Source organism: Molothrus ater, chromosome 39 (assembly GCF_012460135.2).
Source record: "Molothrus ater isolate BHLD 08-10-18 breed brown headed cowbird chromosome 39, BPBGC_Mater_1.1, whole genome shotgun sequence".
NCBI classification, from domain to species: domain Eukaryota; kingdom Metazoa; phylum Chordata; class Aves; order Passeriformes; family Icteridae; genus Molothrus; species Molothrus ater.
The window spans coordinates 34,837-55,072 of NC_071666.1; the positions used below are offsets into that span (position 1 = coordinate 34,837).

General features: G+C 55.0%; 2 protein-coding genes and 1 non-coding gene across 6 annotated transcripts; 2 read left to right on the plus strand and 1 right to left on the minus strand.

The window, feature by feature from the left end:
* Nucleotides 1-602: 602 nt before the first annotated feature.
* Nucleotides 603-9,630, minus strand: TRIM41 (tripartite motif containing 41). The gene is made up of 6 exons (XM_036405416.2): nt 8,165-9,630; nt 7,137-7,232; nt 5,755-5,985; nt 4,558-4,580; nt 4,094-4,221; nt 603-3,391 (listed from the first exon to the last, which is right to left on the minus strand). The coding sequence occupies exons 1-6, from the start codon at nt 9,077-9,079 to the stop codon at nt 2,799-2,801; spliced, it is 1,986 nt and encodes a 661-aa protein (XP_036261309.1). The 5' UTR covers nt 9,080-9,630; the 3' UTR covers nt 603-2,798.
* A 63-nt stretch (nt 9,631-9,693) lies between these two features.
* LOC118700846 (E3 ubiquitin-protein ligase TRIM7-like) lies at nt 9,694-19,900 on the plus strand. Of its 4 annotated transcripts, none has more exons than XM_054518176.1 (8): nt 9,694-9,776; nt 10,759-11,338; nt 12,649-12,741; nt 13,538-13,768; nt 14,883-14,905; nt 15,831-15,946; nt 16,913-16,942; nt 18,045-19,900. In XM_054518176.1, the coding sequence occupies exons 2-8, from the start codon at nt 10,859-10,861 to the stop codon at nt 18,638-18,640; spliced, it is 1,569 nt and encodes a 522-aa protein (XP_054374151.1). In that variant the 5' UTR covers nt 9,694-9,776; nt 10,759-10,858; the 3' UTR covers nt 18,641-19,900. The 4 variants fall into 4 exon arrangements, with proteins under 4 accessions (XP_054374151.1, XP_036261313.1, XP_054374152.1 ...); XM_036405420.2 differs by lacking the exon at nt 9,694-9,776 and adding an exon at nt 9,910-9,980; XM_054518177.1 differs by lacking the exon at nt 9,694-9,776 and adding an exon at nt 9,910-9,980 and having other exon boundaries at nt 12,655-12,741.
* Nucleotides 10,203-10,275, plus strand: TRNAV-CAC (transfer RNA valine (anticodon CAC)). Its single transcript has one exon. It is a non-coding gene; the product is annotated as a tRNA-Val (tRNA).
* Nucleotides 19,901-20,236: the final 336 nt, after the last annotated feature.

The following is a 20,236-nucleotide window of genomic DNA, read 5'->3' on the forward strand; positions in this document are numbered from 1 at the left end:
TCCCTGCTGGGATTTTGGGGCAAAAAACCTCGGGAAGGGGGAAGAGGTGGTGACGTCACACGGGGTGGGATTTGGGGCTGTTCCTCGGTAAATCGATTTTGAAAAACCCCCAATTAATAAAAAACCCCAAATTAATTAAAAACCCCCCAAAATTGGTCCATGTAAGATGCGAGGAACCTAAATTAATTAAACCCCAAATTAAAGTAAATAATTGCTAAATATTAAATTAATTTCTAGTAGTAAATAACTGCTGGATATTAATTTTTAAAAGTAAATAGATAATTTTTAAGAGTAAATACCTGCTAAATACTAACTTTTAAAAGTAAATAATTGCTAGATAATAACTTTTAAAACAAAATAACTACTAAATATTAATTTCTAAAAATAAATACCTGCTAAATATTAAATTGTTAGTGGGTTGGGAGCTGGACACGCAGCTCCAGGCCGTGTTAATTAATTATTAATTAACAAGGATCAGAGCAGGATTAATGAGCTGGGATTGGACTCTGCTTGATTTTAGAGCAGCCCCGACCCCAATTTTGGGGAAATTCACCCCAAAATTCACCGATCCTGGAAGCGGCTCCTCCCAGGACCCAACGAGCCTTGGATACAACTCCTTTATTCTTTATTATTGACAAGTCATAAAACTAAAATCTCCGTTTAATTCTCGTTTTTATAGCCAAAAATATCCCGAACGAGCTCTGAAACGCCAACGAGGGAATTTCCCAAATCCACCAAAATTCAGGGAAAAACGCCGGGGAGGGGAGGGGCAGGGGCAGGAGCTCCCGGGTGGGAAAGGATCCAGATGGAAATAAAAATAAAAATAAAAATAAAAATAAATTATCCCCAACCCGGGGAGCTCCAGAGCTGCGGGGTGGGAGCCCCGTAAAGTGCCAGAGGGGAGAGGGAAATCCAAAAATCCGGGATTTTCCCCCCAAAAAATGGCAAGGAAAGGGAGGAGCAAACAGCAGGGGGAGAACGGGAACGGGGCCGAATCCCAAAAAATCCAGGCACCAAAAAAATGCGGATTTTGGGAAAGGAGGGAGGCTCAAACCTGACAGGAATTGGTCCCAAAATGTGGAAAAATCCCGGGAAAGGCCCAAAATTGAACTGGGGGAGGGGAGGGGGGGGCAGCTCCCAGCACCAGGAACTGAACTGGGACCAGAACTGGGAGCGGGTCCAGAACAGATCCCAAACAAAGTCAGCTCTGCAAGGGCGGATTCTGCTCGAATTCAACCCAAAATTGGCTCCAAAGGGGCGGATTCTGCTCGAATTCAACCCAAAATTGGCTCCAGAGGGGCGGATTCTGCTCGAATTCAACCCAAAATTGGCCCCAAAGGGGCGGATTCTGCTCGAATTCAACCCAAAAATGGCTCCAGAGGGGCGGATTCTGCTCGAATTCAACCCAAAAATGGCTCCAAAGGGGCGGATCTTGCCCTATTTTAACCCAAAACTGGTTCCAAAGAGGCGAACCCAAAACCAGGTCCAAAGGGGCAGATCTTATCCCATTTTAACCCAAAATTGGCTCCAAAGGGGCAGATCTTGCCCTATTTTAACTCAAAATTGGCTCCAAACGAGCGTTTCCTGCCCCAATCAGCCCAACCCAATTCCAAAGTGGATCCTGCCCCATTTTAACCCAAAATTGGCTCCAGAGGCGCAGATTCTGCCCCATTTTACCCCAAAACCAGCTCCAAAGGGGCAGATCCTGCCCTATTTTAACCCAAAATTGGCTCCAGAGGCGCAGATTCTGCCCCATTTTACCCCAAAACCGGCTCCAAACGAGCGTTTCCTGCCCCAATCAGCCCAACCCCAATTCCAAGGTGGATCCTGCTCCATTTTAACCCAAAATTGGCTCCAAAGGGGCGGATCCTGCCCTATTTTACCCCAAAATTGGCTCCAGAGGGGCAGATTCTGCCCCATTTTACCCCAAAACCGGCTCCAAACGAGCGTTTCCTGCCCCAATCAGCCCAACCCCAATTCCAAGGTGGATCCTGCCCCATTTTCCCAAGGCGCCTCCCAGCCTGAGCTCCGCGGCGCCGGAGGAGGATGAGGATGAGGACGAGGATGAAGAACCAGAACAACCTCAAGAACCAAACACCTGCGGCCACCCCGCGTCCATCGCCCCCTTTCCGAGGGAGGATCGGCGGAAATCTCGAGTCCATCGCCCCCGGCACCAGGCGCGGGGCTTGATGGGGGCGGCGCGGGCCGGCACGGAGGGAGGGGAGGAGGAGGAGGAGGAGGAGGAGAAGGAGAAGGAGAAGGAGAAGGAGAAGGAGAAAGAGGAGAAGGAGAAGGAGAAGGAGAAGGAGAAGGAGAAGGAGAAGGAGAAGGAGAAGGAGAAGGAGAAGGAGAAGGAGAAGAAGGAGAAGGAGGAGAAGCTCAAGAACCAACCACCGCCCCGAGTCTGTCGCTCCTTTTGGCCCCCATCAGGCGCAGATCATGATGAGGGCACTGCGGGCCAGCACGCGGAGGAAGGGGAGGATGAAGAAGAAAGAGAAGAAGAAGAAGGAGAAGGAGAAGAAGGAGGAGAAGAAGAAGAAGGAGAAGAAGAAGGAGAAGGAAAAGAAGAAGAAGAAGGAGGAGAAGGAGGAGAAGAAGAAGCTCAAGAACCAACCACCGCCCCGAGTCCGTCGCCCCTTTTGGCCCCCATCAGGTGCAGATCTTGATGAGGGCACTGCCGGCCAGCAGGCGGAAGAAGGGGAGGATGAAGAAGAAGAAGAAGGAGAAGGAGAAGAAGAAGAAGAAGGAGAAGCTCAGGAACCAACCACCCCCGAGTCCGTCACCCCTTTGGGCCCCCATCAGGTGCAGATCTTGATGCGGGTGCCGCGGGCCAGCACGCGGAAGAAGGGGAAGACGCGCTGGCGGCAGCAGCAGATGTGGAAGGTGTGGATGTGGCTCATGCTCTCGGCGTTGTAGAAGCAGAGCTGGCCGCGCTCGTAGTCCAGGTAGACCCCGAACCTCCTGGGCTGCTCGGCGGGCGCCAGCGCCGTTTGCTCCGTGGCCGTCAGCGCCTGGTACTTCTTGCCCGAGGTGCCCAGGGCCCAGATCTCGCGCCTGGGCGGCGGCGCGGGCCCGGTGTGGGCGCCCTGGGGCCGGCCCCGGGCGCTCTCGCGGGCGGCGCCCACGGCCCAGCCCCGGCGCCCGCCCACCTCCACCTCCCAGTAGTGGCGGCCGGCGGTGAAGCCGGGGGAGCCGAGCACGCAGAGGTCGCCGCTGGAGCCGCCGGTGCCGTCCGGGCGCTGCTGGTGCTGGTGCTGGGGCTGCTGCGGCTGCTGGGGCTGCCGGGCGCCGTCCGCGGGCTCCGGGCGCCGCTCGGACAGACGGACGCTGCGCCGGTCCAGGGACAGGCAGAGCCGCGGGTGCGCCGTGGACGGGTCCAGGGTGACGTCGGCTGCGGGGGCGGGCAGGGGTTGGGGCGAGGATTCGCAGCTCTTTGGGCCCAAATTTCCACTCCTCCAACCCCAGTGTTGGTGTTGGAGCATCTCCAGCCCTTTAACCCCAAATTTCCACTCCTTCAACCCCAGTGTTGGAGCATTTCCAGCCCTTTAACCCCAAATTTCCAATCCCTCCAATCCCCAATTTCCAGCCTTTTAGCCCAAACTTCCCCCCTTTAACCCCCTGATTTTCACTCCTTTAACCCCAAATCTTCACTCCTTCAACTTCCAAATTTTCACCCCTTTAACCCCAAATTTTCACTCCTTTAACCTCAGAATTTCCAACCCCTCCAATCCCCAATTTCCAGCCTTTTCACCCCAACTTCCACCCCTTTAACCTCAGAATTTTCACTCCTTTAAACGACAGATTTTGCCCTCTCCAACCCTCAATTCCAACTCCTTTAAACCCCCAATTTTCCCCCCTTTAACCCCAAATTCCCACTCCTTAAACTTCCAAATTTTCACCCTTTTAACCCACAATTTCCCACCCCTCCAGTCCCCAATTTCCAGCCTTTTCACCCCAATTTTCACTCCTTCAACCCCAAATTTCCACCCCTTTAAACGTCAGATTCTCCCCTCTCCGAGCCCTCAGCTCCAACTCTTTAAACCCCCAATTTTCACTCTTTTCACCCCAAATTTCCCCTTCTCCCCCTCCCCACCTTGGGGCACTTTGCTGAAGACCTTTTCCATCTTCCTCATCACCACGTCCTGCAGGAAACAATTCCTGAACTTCCTCCCCACGTCCACCGGGATCATCTCGGGCTCCTGGAATTTGATGTTCTCACACCTGAAAAATGGGGGGAAAAACAGGAAAATCGGGATTCGGCTGCTCCAAGGTGTCCTCTGGGCACTTCCTGCTGCCCCAAAATATCCCAAACCGGCCCCAAAATCCCCAAAATATCCCAAACCGGCCCCAAAATCCCCAAAATATCCCAAACCGGCCTCAAAATCCCCCAAATATCCCAAACCAGCCCCAAAATCCCCAAAATATCCCAAACCGGCCTCAAAATCCCCCAGATATCCCAAACCAGCCCCAAAATCCCCAAAATATCCCAAACCAGCCCCAAAATCCCCCAAATATCCCAAACCAGCCCCCAAATCCCTCCCGGGGATGGGGACTCACCTGATGAAGGTGCCTTTGATGTCCTGGGAGATGACGAACGCAGAGAGGGGGGAAAGAAAAAAGTGAAAATTTTAATGAGGATTTGGGTTGGTCCTGTGGGATTCCGTTTTAACCCAAAATTGGCTCCAAAGGGGAGGATTTTGCCCCATTTTAACCCAAAACTGGGGATCTTTTTATTATTAAATTTATTAAATTTTAACCCAAAACTGCCTCCCTGCAGCCTCGGCCTCGCTGATCAGGGCTCTCCCTCTCTCCTCCAGGGCGCTGAGGCTGCACCGCTGCCATTCCCCAGGCCCAGTTCCCCCAGTTTACCCCAGTAACCCCCAGTTTACCCCAGTTACCTCCCAGTTTACCCCAGTAACCCCCAGTTCACCCCAGTAACCCCCAGTTTACCCCACCTTGAGCAGCTGCAGCGCCGCCTCCTCCAGTGCTGCCAGGCTGCACCGCTGCCATTCCCCAGTCCCAGTTCCCCCAGTTCACACCAGTAACCTCCCAGTTCACCCCAGTTCACCCCAGTTCACCCCAGTTTATCCCAGTTCACCCCAGTTTACCCCACCTTGAGGAGCTGCAGCCCCTCCCTGCAGCCTCAGCCTCAGCAATCAGGGGCTGCCGCTCCCCTCTCCTCCAGGGCTGTCACCCCTCAATCCCAGTTTCCCCAGTCCCAGTTCACCCCAGTTTACCCCAGTTCCCCCCAGTTTACACCATTAATGCCCCAGTTTATCCCACCTTGAGCAGCCTCAGCCTCAGCAATCAGGCGCTGCAGGGCTGCTCCCCTCTCCTCCAGGGCGCTGAGGCTGCAGTGCTCCCATCCCAATCCCAGTTCCCCCAGTAACCCCAGTAACACCCCAGTCCATCCCAGTAACCCCACCTTGAGCAGCTGCAGCCCCTCCTGCCTCCCCGCGGCCTCGGCCTCGCTGATCAGGCGCTGCAGGGCCGCTCCCCTCTCCTCCAGGGCGCTGAGGCTGCAGTGCTCCCATCCCAATCCCAGTTCCCCCAGTAACCCCAGTAACACCCCAGTCCATCCCAGTAACCCCACCTTGAGGAGCTGCAGCCCCTCCTGCCTCCCCGCGGCCTCGGCCTCGCTGATCAGGCGCTGCAGGGCCGCTCCCCTCTCCTCCAGAGCTGTCACCCCTCAATCCCAGTTTCCCCAGTCCCAGTTCACCCCAGTTCACCCCAGTTTACCCCAGTTTCTCCCACCTTGAGCAGCTGCAGCCCCTCCTGCCTCCCCGCGGCCTCGGCCTCGCTGATCAGGCGCTGCAGGGCCGCTCCCCTCTCCTCCAGGGCGCTGAGGTTGCGTTGCTGCCGCGCCTGCAGCGCCTGGTGCCGCTCCTGCAGCTGCCGCAGCAGCAGCAGCTGCTCCCCGGCCAGGAACTGCTGCAGCTCCTCGAAATCGGCCTCCAGCTCCTGCATCTCCGCCTGCATCTGCTCCTGAGGGGCACAGCGGGGTCGGGGCCAAGGGTTCGGAGGTTCTGAGCGATTTCCAGGCTTTCCGCCGCAGTTTTCTCATTGCAGCAGCGATTTCCGGGCTCGGAGGGGCCACTCCGAGCCCTTTAGCGCCGAATTTCCGCCAATTTCACCCCAAATTTCCGCCCCTTCAGCCCCCAGCTTCCGGCCTTTTCACCGAATTTCCAGCCCTTAAACCCAAAAGTTGGTGCTGGAGCAGTCATTTCCAGCCCTTGAACACGAAATTTCCAGCCCTTTAACACTGAATTTCCAGCCTTTGAACACTAAATTTTTGTGTTGGAGCAAAGATTTCCAGGCTTTTAACAGCAAATTTCTGTGTTGGAGTGGCAATTTCCACTCCTTCAACCCCAAATTTCCACTCCTTTAACCCCAAATTTCCACTCCTTCAACCCCAAATTTCCACTCCTTTAACCCCAAATTTCCACTCCTTTAACCCCAAATTTCCACTCCTTTAACCCCAAATTTCCACTCCTTCAACAATGATTTTTCCAGCCTTTTAACCCCAAATTTCTGTGCTGGAGCAGCAATTTCCAGCCCTTTAACATCAAATTTCCACTCCTTCAACCCCAAATTTCCGCTCCTTTAACCCAAAAGTCGGTGTTGGAGCAAAGATTTCCAGCCCTTTAACCCCAGATTTCTGTGTTGGAGTGAGGATTTCCAGGGTTGGAGTGACAATTTCCTGCCTTTTAACCCCAAATTTCCTCTCCTTTAACCCCAAATTTCCTCTCCTTCAATAACAATTTCCAGCCTTTCACCCTTAATGAAGAATTAAGAATTGAGAATGGAAGTTCAGAAGGGATAAAACGGGGCAGAAAAGGGGATTTGAGTGCCCTGGCGCTGTTTTTTGGGCTGGGAAGGGATAAAATGGTGCAGAAAAGGGGATTTGAGTGTCCTGGCACTGGTTGGAAAGGGATAAAATGATGCAGAAAAGGGGATTTGAGTGCCCTGGCGCTGCTTTTTGGGCTGGGAAGGGATAAAATGGTGCAGAAAAGGGGATTTGAGTGCCCTGGCGCTGCTTTTTGGGCTGGAAAGGGATAAAATGGTGCAGAAAATGGATTTGAGTGCCCTGGCGCTGCTTTTTGGGCTGGGAAGGGACGAATTCGTGCGGAGCTCACCCTGAGCAGGGAGATTTTCTCCTCCTCGCTGGATTTCTGCTTCAGCACCGCCTCCAGCTGCCTCCGGAGGGGCTCCAGGTGGCTCTGGAGCTTGGTCTGAGGGAGGGGAGGGGGCTCAGCCCGGGCGGATCCGCGGATTCTGACCCCCAAAAACCCCAAAACGCCCCAAAAACCCCAAATCTCCCCCGCCCCAGTCACTGACCTGCTCCAGGCAGTGCCGACCCTGCAACCCTCGTGTCCCAAATCCCCCAAATCCCCCCAAAAACCCCAAATCTCCAAAACCCCCAAACTGCCCCCAAAACCCTCCAAATCTCCAAACCCTCCAAACGCCCCAAACCCCCCCAAATTCCTCCCAAGCCCCCTCAAACCCTATTAAAACCTCCCCAAACCCCGTAAAACCTTCCCAAACCCCATTTAAAACCCCAAAATCCCCCCCACAACTCCCCAAATTCCCGCCTTGCAGTCCTACAGCGCCTCGTCGTGCGGCACCACCCCTAAACTGCCAAAAAACCTCAAAGAAAGCCCCCAAACTCCCCCAAAAAACCCCAAAATAACCCAAAAACCCTAAAAATCCCCTAAATTCTCCCTGCACCTTGCACTCCTGCAGGGCCTCGTCCAGGGGCAGCGCTGGGCTGTGCTCCCTGCACCCCAAACCCCATAAAACCCCCAAATCTCCCCAAATCTCCCCATTTTCCCACACCTTGCACTCCTGCAGGGCCTCGTCCAGGGGCAGCATGCTGTGCTGTGCTCCTGGCACCCCAAACAAACCCTGAACCCCCATAAAAACCCCAAATCTCCCCAAATTCTCCCTGCACCTTGCACTCCTGCAGGGCCTCGTCCAGGGGCAGCACTGGGCTGTGCTCCCTGCACACCACCTACACCCCAAACCCCATAAAAACCCCAAATCTCCCCATTTTCCCCCCACACCTTGCACTCCTGCAGGGCCTCGTCCAGAGGCAGCACTGGGCTGTGCTCCCTGCACCCCAAACCCCATAAAAACCCCAAATCTCCCCATTTTCCCCCCACACCTTGCACTCCTGCAGGGCCTCGTCCAGGGGCAGCACGCTGTGCTGCTTGTGCCCCCGCGCCTCCCTGCACACCACGCAGATCGGGGCCAGGTCCTGCTCGCAGAAAAGCTTCAGCGGCTCCCGGTGCTTGGGGCACAGCTCGGGGGGGCCCCCGGGGGCGCCGCCGGGCTCGGGGCCGGTGCCGGTGGTGCCGGTGGTGCCGGTGGCGGCGGGGGCGGGCCCCGGGTGCAGCTGGCGGATGATGTGCACCATGTTGGCCAGCTGCAGGTTGGGGCGGAAGCTGCGCTGCGAGAAGGATTTGCGGCACTGCGGGCAGGTGAAGGCGGCGGGGCCTTCCTCCTCCTCCTCCTCGTCGTCGTCGTCGTCATCATCCTCCTCCTCGTCGTCTTCGTCCTCCGCCTCCTCCTCCTCCACGTCCGCCTCCATCACGTCCTCGTCGTAGCCCAGGTAGAGGCCGCTCCCCTCTGCGCCCCCGGCCCACGCTGCGCCGCCTTCATCATCCTCCTCCTCCTCCTCATCCTCAGCGGGGTCTCCCCACAGCTCGCCTTCCTCCTCTTCCTCCTCCTCCTCATCTTCCTCCCACATATCGTCATCCTCCTCCTCCTCCTCCACGCCGTCCTCCTCCTCCTCCTGCTCTACATCCAGCTCGTCTTCCTCCAGCTCTTCCTCCTCTTCCTCCTCCTCCTCTTCCTCCTCGCCGAGCTCGGAGCGCTCCGGGCCGGGCTCAGTTGCACCGCCGCCGCCGCGGGCCCAGAGTCGGGAGATGCAGCCGCGGCAGAAATTGTGCCCGCAGCCGATGGACACTGGGTCGGCGAAGTAGTCGAGGCAGATGGCGCAGATCGCCTCCTCCTGCAGCGTCTCCACCGGGTCCGGCCGCAGGGAACCGGGGCCGCCCAGCGCCAACGGCGCCGCCATTCCCGTGGGGCGCCTTCCTCCTCCTCCTCCTCCTCTCCTCCTCCTCCTCTTCTTCCTCCTCCTCCTCCTCCTCCTCCACCCGGCTCAGCCCCCCCCGGCCCGGGCCAGGCCTCACCGGGCCCCTCTAGGCCTCACCGGGCCCCGCTAGGCCTCACCGGGCCTCGCCGCCGCGGTCCCCCCGCGCTCTCACGGTGCTGGAGGAGTCGCTTGGTGCCCGCTGGGTGCTCGTCGGGTCCCGCTCGGTTCCTCTCGGGTCTCCCCGGTTCCCTCCGGTTCCTCCCGGGCCGCACTCGCCCGGCAGCGGCTCCGCCACAGACGGGAAAGGCGGTGGAACTTCCGCCTTCCGGCTCAGGCCACGCCTCTTCCGCTCAATATGACCGGAAGTGGCTCTTGTTGCCGGAGTTTGTCTAGCCACGCGACTCGTTGTTATTGGAGGACTGAGAGTGGAACCGGAAGCGGGGCAATACCGGCTTTCCACGCCCCCAGCGCGGTCCCGGTCTCCGGTTCCTGTTTGGGTCCTGATTCTGGTCCGGGTCCCCCCGACAGCGCTCGCCTGGCGGTGGCTCTGCTACAGACGGGGAAGGCCGCGGCACTTCCGCTTTCCGGTTGAGGCACCGCCTATTCTGCCCAGCGTGACCGGAAGTGGATCCTGTTGCCGAGCAACACCGGAAATTTTGGCCGCTCCACTTCCTCTGGGGTTTGTCCAACCACTCAACTCGTTGGTCTTGGAGGACTGGGGGCGGTGTCAGCGCGGCGGGGTTGAGGGCGGAGCCGGGGGCGGGACATTGGCACCTTTCCCCGCCCCCAGTGCAGCCCGGGGCGCTCCGAGCCCCCCGGTCCCGGTCCCGGTTCCTGTCCCGGTTCTGGTACCGGTTCCTGTCCCGGTCCGGGTCTCTCTCAGGTATTTTTTCCCTTTTTACCCAAAATCTCCCATTTTCCCCGCGGTTTTCCCTGTCCCGCTCAGGTATTTTAGCCCTTTTTGCCCAAAATCTCCCATTTTCCTCGCGGTTTTCCCGGTCCCAGTCCCTGTCCCGGGTCTTTCTCGGGTATTTTTTCCCTTTTTACCCAAAATCTCCCATTTTCGCCGCGGTTTTCCCTCCCGGCGCGGCGGCCGAGGCACAGCGTTTCTGTAGTGTAGTGGTTATCACGTTCGCCTCACACGCGAAAGGTCCCCGGTTCGAAACCGGGCAGAAACACTCCCCTTTTCCTTCCCGTCTCTTTTTTTTCCCTTTTCCCCTTATTTCTACCCCTCATTCCGTCCCTTTCAGCTCATCTGAGCCCTTCTCCCCATTTTTCTTTGTGTAATTTTGAATCTCGGCTCTTCTTCCCTCCCTGCCTTCTCCAGCCAAACTTTCCTTCATCATCCCCAATATCCATCACCCCTCACACCCTCCTCCTCCTCCTCCTCTTCATCCCCAGCTCCCAGCACCCACAGGGGAGGAAGCACACCCTCCTCATCCTCTTCTTATCCCAAATGTCCAGCACCCCTCACAGCGTCCTCCTCCTCATCCCCAATATCCGTCATCCCTCACATCCTTCTCCTCTTCCTCCCCAGTACGCGGGGTCCCCGAGGGAGGAAGCACACCCTCCTCTTCTTCATCCCCAGCTCTCCATGTATCCTCCTCTCCTTCACCCCAAATCCCCATCATCCCTGACACCCTCCTCTCCTTCATCCCCAGCTCCCCGTGCATCCTCCTCCTCCTCCTCCTCCTCCTCCGCAATATCCAGGATCCCCGAGGGAGGAAGCACACCCTCCTCCTCCTTCTCCTCGCCGCTCCCATGGCGGTTCCCAGCCCCGCCGAGCAGCTCCGCGCCGCCGCCTCGTGCCCGGTGTGCCTGGAGCTCTTCCGCGACCCCGTCTCGCTGCGCTGCGGCCACAACTTCTGCCGGGGCTGCGTGGAGCGCTGCGGGCCGGGCCCCGGGGCGGCGGCGGCGGCGGCGGCGGCGGCGGGGCCGCTCTGCTGCCCGCAGTGCCGGGACGCGGCCCCGGGCGGGAGCAGCCTGAGACCCAGCCGGGAGCTCGGGCACATCGCGGGCATCGCCCGGGAGCTGCTGCCGGGGCTGCTCCAGGCGGTGCCGCCGGGGGCGCCGGGGGGCGGCTCCGTGTGCGGGCGGCACCGGGAGCCGCTGCGGCTCTTCTGCCGCGAGGAGCGGGCGCTGCTGTGCCCCGAGTGCGCGTGGGAGCACCGGGAGCATCACCGGGAGCAGCACCGGGAGCACCAAGTGGTGCCCGCCGAGGAGGCGGCGCGGGAGTACCGGGTGAGAGCCCTGGGGACACTCGGGGGATGGGGACAGGGACAGCCGGACAATGGGGACAGCCGGACAATGGGGACAGCCAGGGGATGGGGACACCGGGAGTACCGGGAGTGAGCGCCTGGGGACAGCCAGGGGGTGGTGGCATCCTGGGAGTGGTGACACCTGGACAATGGTGACACCCTGGGGATGGGGACATCCCTGACAGTGCCACCCGGGGGATGGGGACACCCAGGGGATGGGGACACCTGGACAATGGTGACACTCAGGGGATGGGGACACCCGGACAATGGGGACACCCAGGGGATGGGGACATCCCTGACAGTGCCACCCTGGGGATGGGGACACCCAGGGGATGGGGACACCTGGACAATGGGGACACCCAGGGGACAGGGACACCCGGACAATGGGGACACCCTGGGGATGGAGACACCTGGACAATGGTGACATCCTGGGAATGGTGGCACCCCTGACAGTGCCACTCTGGGGATGGGGACACCCGGACAATGGGGACACCCAGGGGATGGGGACACCCGGACAATGGGGACACCCAGGGGATGGGGACACCCCGACAATGGGGACACCCAGGGGATGGGGACACCTGGACAATGGTGACACCCTGGGGATGGTGACATCCGAGGAGGTGAGACCACCGTGATTGGGGAAAACCTCCTCGGTCCCCGTGGGTTTGGATTTGAGGTGATTTCAGTGCCCAGAGTGGGTGGAAACGCCTCAAAATGCTTCTCTTTGGTGGTGGTTTTTAATCTGGTGGTGTTTTAAACCCCTTTGGTGGTGCTCTTACTCTGATCTCAATGTCCTTTCTGCTTCTTTAATTTCAAATAAATACAAACTATTTTTTGTTGAGCTGCAGCTCATTTAGAAACCTCTTTTCTGCTCCTTTTCTCCTGCAAAAAAAGCTTCTGGAGAATTCTCTATAAACTTAAAGAAGTCATAAATGGACGCAATGTTTTGTCTACAATTATGTCTAAAACGTTCTGGTAAACATAAACACCTGAAAAATCGGCCTGGGGTTTTTAAAGATGGTGGTTTTTATCCCAGAACCCAAATTTCTGGAGGCCAGGAATGGTTTTTTTTTTTTGGGGGGGGAAATCTCTCTTATCTGGGGCTCCCAGCCCTCCCTGTACATGGGGCTGGCTCTGGCTCAGCTCCTCGCTCCTTCTTGGAAAATAATAATAAAATTAAAAAAAAAAAAATATAATCAGCATCTCCCATCTCAAACGAGGGATAGAGGAAATTTTGGTGGGAAAAACGGGTTTTTCTCAGCCCCTCCAAGTTCACTTTTTATTTCCCTGCAGGAGCAGATCCAGAGCTGCCTCCAGGCTTTGAAGGAGGAGAGAGAAAAATTCCTGGAAAGCCGAAAATCCGGAGCTTGGAGGAGTCTGCACCTGGTGGGAGCAGCTTGGGGGCTTGGGGGCCGGGTTGGATCTGGGCTTTGGGTCTCTCCCTCGGCCCCAGCGCTGTTTTGAGGCCAAACCTCCCGAATTTGGCTCATGGAGCATTGGGTTTATCAGCTGGGGTTCAGCCAGGGCTGCGGCAGGGAGATAACGAGGGGAGGGAGGTGTCGGGAAAATAAACCCACAAACAGCAGAGGTTTGTGCCCAAAAAGGAGGCAGGGAAATAAATAAACCCACAAACAGCAGAGGTTTGTGCCCAAAAAGGAGGCAGGGAAATAAATCCCCAAATATCAGAGGTTTGTGCCCAAAAAGGAGACAGGAGAATTAACCCACAAACAGCAGAGGTTTGTGCCCAAAAAGGAGACAGGAAAATTTATCCCCAAACACCAGAGGTTTGTGCCCAAAAAGGAGACAGAGAAGTCCTTTCTTTTTTGGCTTTGTTCAAATAAGGGGAGAGGCCACGGGGCCTTCCCTGGGGTCTCTCGGATTTTTGGAGGACGCAGCCTCCATTTTACCCCCAATTTCCCTCTCCTTCCCCCCATTTCTGAGGCACCTGAGAGGTCCCCAGGGGAACCCTCCCCTCATCCTTTCGTTCTGAGTCCATCCATTCCCGAACCCCGAGCGCTCCATCCCATCCGCGTCTCCTCCCCACATCCTTTCATTCTGAGTCTGTTCATTCCCGAACCCGAGCGCTCCATCCCATCCGCGTCTCCTCCCCTCATTTCATTGAATTTGTTCCATTCCCGAACCCGAGCGCTCCATCCCATCCGCGTCTCCTCCCCTCCCGCAGGCCCGGGCGCGGGCCGAGGGGCAGCGGCTGGCGCGGGAGCTCCAGGGGCTGCGGCGCTGCCTGGAGGAGCAGCAGCGGCGCCTGCGGGCCCAGCTCGGGGCCCTGGAGGCCGCCCTGGCCCGCGCCCGGCGCCGCGCCCTGGACGAGGTCTCGGAGGAGCTGTCGCGCGTGGAGACGCTGGCGTGGGAGATGGAGGGGAAGCTCCAGCAGCCGCCGGGCCGGTTCCTGCAGGTGGGAGCGCCCGGGAGGAGGAACGGAGGAGACTCGGGATGGGAAATTCAGCACCGAGGCCATCCCCCCTCGGGAGCTGCCCGGGTGGGACAGAGCGGGGACGCCCCGGGGACGGGGACTGGGTGTGGACTGGGATGGATCCACTGAAAGCCCCCAAATAAATGCCCCAAAATCCCCCAAATAAGTGCCCCAAAATCCCCCAAAAAGCCCCCAAAATCCCCAAATAAATGCCCCAAAATCCCCCAAAAAGCCCCCAAATAAAGCCCCCCAAATCCCCCCAAAAGCCCCCAAATAAAGCCCCCAAAATCCCCAAATACCCCAAAATCCCCACAAATAAATCCCCCAAAATCCCCAAATAAATACCCCAAAATCCCCTCAAAAGCCCCCAAATAAATACCCCAAAATCCCCAAATAAATACCCCCAAATCCCCCAAAAAGCCCCCATATAAAGCCCCCAAAATCCCCCCAAAAGCCCCCAAATAAATACCCCAAGATCCCCCAAATAAGTGCCCCAAAATCCCCCAAAAAGCCCCCAAATAAAGCCCCCAAAATCCCCCAAATAAATACCCCAAAATCCCCCAAAAAGCCCCCAAATAAAGCCCCCCAAATCCCCCCAAAAGCCCCCAAATAAAGCCCCCAAAATCCCCCCAAATAAATCCCCCAAAATCCCCAAATAAATACCCCAAAATCCCCTCAAAAGCCCCCAAATAAATCCCCCTAAATCCCTAAATAAATCCCCCCAAAATCCATCAAAAAGCCCCCAAATAAAGCCCCCAAAACCCCCAAATAAATCCCCCAAAATCTACCCAAAAAAGCCCCCCAAAAATCCACAGGAAATCCCAAAAAAACCCCCAAAATCTACCCAAAAAAATCCCCCCGAAAATTCCACAAGAATTCCCCCCCCCAAAAAAAATCCCCAAACCCCCCCCCAAAAACCCTCCCCAAAAAACCCCACCAAAAAAGCCCCAAAAATCACTGAAAAAGCACCAAAAAAATCACTGAAAAATCACCCAAAAATCACAAAAAAAAATCACGAAAAAATCACCAAAAAAATCACCAAAAATCTCCAAAACCCACCCATCTCTCACCATCTCCTCTCTCCTCCCACCTTCAGGACATCCAACAGCTCCTGGACAGGTGAGGCAGCTCCGGATGAAATTCCCTCCAATTCCCACCCAAATTCCCACCCAAATTCCCACCCAAATTCCCACCCAAATTCCCACCCAAATTCCCACCCAAATTCCCTCCAATTCCCACCCAAATTCCCTCCAATTCCCACCCAAATTCCCACCCAAATTCCCTCCAATTCCCACCCAAATTCCCACCCAAATCCCCACTGCTCTGCTCCGGGCTCGGGAATTTGGGTCCGGGGGGAAGGAAACTGCCCAGGAAGGGCAGGGAAAATATTTTATTTAATATTTTATTTAATATTTTATTTAATATTTTATTTAATATTTTATTTAATATTTTATTTAATATTTTATTTATTTTATTCAATATATTATTCAATATTTTATTTTATATTTAATTCTATATTTAATTTTATATTTAATTTTACATTTAATTTAATATTTACTGCTCCTGGGAGAACATTTAATGAGAATAAAATGAATCATCGGACTGGGGGGGTTTTACCATTTTTTTTCCCCCCTTTTTTTCCCCTTTTTTGGCCCTTCCCCCCCCCCCTCCCTTTTTTGGCCCGTTTTGCCCCTTTTTTGGCCCGTTTTTCCCCATTTTTTCCCTTTTTTGGCCTGTTTTTTCCCTTTTTTTGGCCCGTTTTTCCCCCCCTTTTTTGGCCTGTTTTTTTCCCTTTTTTTCCCCTTTTTTGCCCCGTTTTTTCCCATTTTCCCCCTTTTTTGCCCGTTTTTTCCCATTTTTTCCCTTTTTTGCCCCGTTTTTTTCCCTTTTTTCCCCCTTTTTCGGCCCGTTTTTTCCCATTTTCCCCCTTTTTTGCCCCGTTTTTTCCCATTTTTCCCCTTTTTCGCCCCGTTTTTTCCCATTTTTTCCCTTTTTCGGCCCGTTTTTTCCCATTTTCCCCCTTTTTCGCCCCGCTTTCTGGCAGCTGTGAGATGATGCGGTTCCAGCCCCCGGCCGAGGTCTCCCCCGAGCTGCAGAGGAGCCTGGAGGATTTTGTGCAGAGCAGCGTCCTGGTGAGGGGCACCTTGAGGAGATGCCAAGGTGGGCCTGGGTGGGGAATCCACGAGGAATGGGGCAAAATCTGGCAGAAACGGGGCCATTTGCTGGGATTCCTGGCAAAAATGGGGTTATATTTTTGATATCTGGCAGAAATTGGGTTATTTTGTGGGATACCTGACAGAAATTGGGTTATTTTTTTTTGGATATCTGGCAGAAATTGGGTTATTTTGTGGGATTCCTGGCAGAAATTGGGTTATTTTTTTTTGGATATCTGGCAGAAATTGGGTTATTTTGTGGGATTCCTGGCAGAAACGGGGATATTTTGTGGAATTCCCCACAAATGGGGTTATTTTGTGGGATTCCTGGGAGAAATGGGGTATTTTGTGGCATACTCAACAGAAACGAGTTTTTTGTGAGATTCCTGGCAAAAATGGGGGTTTTTTTGTGAGATTCCTGGCAGAAATGGGGTTATTTTGTGGGATTCCTGGAAGAAATGGGGTATTTTGTGGGATACTCAACAGAAACGAGTTTTTTGTGAGATTCTGGGCAAAAATGGGGTTTTTTTTGTGAAATTCCTGGCAGAAATGGGGTTATTTTGTGGGATAACTGGAAGAAATGGGGTAATTTTGTGGAATTCCCCACAAATGGGGTAATTTTGTGGGATACCTGGCAAAAATTGGGTTATTTTGGCAGAAATGTTGGGGTTTTTTTTTGGGGGGGATATCCAGGTACTGATATTTTTCACCTGAGGTTTTCCCTGAGGTTTTTCCTGGTTCCCAAACCAGCTGGGAATTGCAGAGGAAGGGAAAATCCAGCCCAGGTCTCACCCAAAAAATCAGAATTTTGTGGGTGGCAGGTGGGAAAATGGAACCCCAGAGGTCAGAAAAGCCAGGGAAGGGACAGAGAGGGGAACCCGAACCCTGGGGACGAGTTTGGCCGCGCCGGGGGCCCCATCCCAGGGGATAAAGGTGATTTTTGACCCCGGATCCCTGAACTCTCTCTCCCCAGACAGCCTCATGTTCCTGCTGCAGGAGCCGGGTGAGTTTGGGGCGGGAAATTCGGGGTTTGGGTCTGCGGGAGGGATTCCCCACCCTGGCTGCGCACGGGCCCCAGAATATCCCAAAAAGAGAATTTCCCTCCCTTTCCCTGCACGGGAATTCCGCGCTGTGGGACGGGATGGGGCTGGGAGGGATTTCCCAGGGAGTTTGATCCCAGTCCTGCCCCGTCCTGCCTGTGCTGGGGGGCGCAGGAAGGAAGTGATGAATCTTTTAAAAGCATTATTATTATTATTATTATTGTTATTGTTATTGTTATTGTTGTTATTAAATAGAATACAATATAATAGAATTTGTAATATTATATAGGATAATTTAATAATATTATAAAAATATAATATAATATAATATAATATAATATAATATAATATAATATAATATAATATAATATAATATAATATAATATAATATAATATAATATAATATAATATAATATAATAGGGATATTTCAGGGCATTTTCCCCTTTTTCAGAAGAGCATTTTTCAGAAGGAGATTTTGCAGTGGATTTTTCCCCATTTTTACGGGCATTTTTTCGGGGGATTTTCCCCCTTTTTTAAGGAGATTTTTCAGGGCATTTTTCGGGGGATTTCCCCCTTTTTCAGACGATTTTTCAGAAGGGCATTTTTCAGGGGATTTTTGGGGCATTTTCCCCCTTTTTTAAGGAGATTTTTCAGGGCAGTTTTCGGGGGATTTCCCCCTTTTCAGAAGGGCATTTTTCAGGGAATTTTTAAGGCATTTTTCAGGGCATTTTCCAGTGAACTTTTAAGGCATTTTTCAGGGGGATTTCCCCCTTTTCAGAAGGGCATTTTTCAGGGAACTTTTAAGGCATTTTTCAGGGCATTTTCCAGTGAACTTTTAAGGCATTTTTTCAGGGGATTTCCCCGTTTTTCAGAGGATTTTTTCAGGGCATTTTTCAGGGGGATTTCCCCCTTTTCAGAAGGGCATTTTTCAGGGAATTTTTAAGGCATTTTTCAGGGCATTTTCCAGGGAACTTTTAAGGCATTTTTCAGGGGGATTTCCCCCCCTTTTCAGCACGGCCTTTTCCAGAATGCCGACTCCCCCCCACCCCTCCCTTTCCCCGCAGCCTCCCTCACCCTGGACCCCCACACCGCCCACCCTCACCTGCACCTCTCCGCCGACGCCAGGGAGGCTCGGGGGCAGCTCCAGCCCCGCGACGTCCCCGACCACCCCGAGCGCTTCGACTTCGAGCCCTGCGTGCTGGCGCGGGGCGGCTTCACCTCGGGCCGCCATTTCTGGGAGGTCGAGGTGGGCCGGGGCGGCGTCTGGGCGCTGGGGGTGGTGCGGGAGTCGGCCCGCAGGAGGGGCCCCCTCAGCCTGAGGCCCCAGGAGGGCGTGTGGGCGCTCGAGGCCTTCCACTCGCTGACCTCGCCGCGGGCCAGGCCGCCCCTGCGCCCGCCGCCGCGCCGCCTCCGCGTGGCGCTGGACTACGAGGGGCGCCGCGTGGCCTTCTTCAGCGCCGGCGACGACGTCCCCATCCTGGAGCACACCCGCGCCGCCTTCAACGGAGAGAGGGTCCTGCCCTGGTTCAAGATGGGCCTGGGGGCGCGGCTGCTGGAGGTGACGCGGGGCGAGCGCTGCCGGGACCGGGAGGTGGCCGGGAGGGCCGTGTCGCCCCTGGACTGGGTGGGATTCGGGTTCTCGCTGCGGATCTGCTCCTGAGGGGAGCCCTCTGAGTCCGTCAGGGGGTCTGGGATGGCTCCGAGGATCGGCCAGGAGGAGCCCAGTTTGGTGTGTGGGGTTTTTACCTTGTTGTGCCCTTGGTGGGATGAGTCCTTCTCGAAGTGTTTCCTCTTTTCCCGAAGTTCCAGAACCCATAAATTCCTCCCTGGAGGTGACGCGGGGCGAGCGCTGCCAGGGCCGGCGGTGGCCGGGAGGGTCGTGTCGCCCCTGGACTGGGTGGGATTCGGGTTCTCGCTGCGGATCTGCTCCTGAGGGGATGAATCCCGAGTGATGCCGCCCCTCTGAGTCCGTCAGGAGGTCTGGGATGGCTCCGAGGATCGGCCAGGAGGAGCCCAGTTTGGTGTGTGGGGTTTTTAACCTTGTTGTGCCCTTGGCGGGATGAGTCCTTCTCGAAGTGTTTCCTCTTTTCCCGAAGTTTCAGAACCCAGAAGTTCCTCCCTGGAGGTGACGCGGGGCCAGCGCTGCCAGGGCCGGCGGTGGCCGGGAGGGCCGTGTCGCCCCTGGACTGGGTGGGATTCGGGTTCTCGCTGCGGATCTGCTCCTGAGGGGAGCCCTCTGAGTCCGTCAGGAGGTCTGGGATGGCTCCAGGAGGAGCCCGGTTTGGCGTGTGGGGTTTTTACCCTTGTTGTGCCCTTGGCGGGATGAATCCTCCCCATTTCCTCCCTTCCCCAAGTGTTTCCTCCTTTTCCCGAAGTTTCAGAACCCAGGAAATTCCTCTGGCGGCCCTGGAGGGCTTGAGCTCATGCCCAGGGGGCTCAGAGACCTCGGCACAGAGCCCAGGACCCCACCCCATGCCTTTGATTGGAAAAAAACAATTACCAACCTTCTATGAAGAATTGCAAGCCACGGAAGTTTAGGTGGAATGATAGCGAATTTATCACGGGGTGAAAAAAATAGATTTTTGGTGTTTTTAGAATGGGGCAAGATGGAGGAATCTGGGCGTGTCCGGCCTTTCTCCTTCTTCTTGGCCTCCATCTTGTGCTGTGGTGTTGGCGCTTTTATTTTAGTTTAGAGTAGAAGCTCGCTGTCTGACAGAGGTGCTAGGTGTTGGAAAGTAATTGTAAATATTGTATATTTAAATATTGTAGTTTTAAATATTGTAGATTTTTTTGTATAAGAAGATAACACTGCCCCGGGGCGGGCAGAGTGCCTCTGACTGTCCTGCTGAGACGACCTCGGCTGGACAGGAGAAAAAAATTTTATAGATAAAAACCAATAAACAACCTTGAGAAATGAGAAGTGAAGAGTTCTGACTCCTTCTTGGCTGGGAAAAGAGACTTTTCAACTTATCTTGGGGTCACTCTGACCAGCTAGAATCCCGAGACCAAAATGTTTTTTGTCCAGGGCGTGTCCTGAGCCCTTCGCCCCCCGGTTTGGGGACGGTTTCCACATTCCTGGCATTTGTGATTTTAGTTTTCTCAAATAAAATGACGTTTTGTGGGTTTTTGTGTTTTATTTTTACTGAAATAAAAGGACGCCTCCCTGCCCCGATTTCCTCTGGATTTTTGAGTGTCTGGGTGATAAATCAGGAAAATCCGTGCGGGATGAGGACACCTCGCCGAGCTTCCTCCTCCC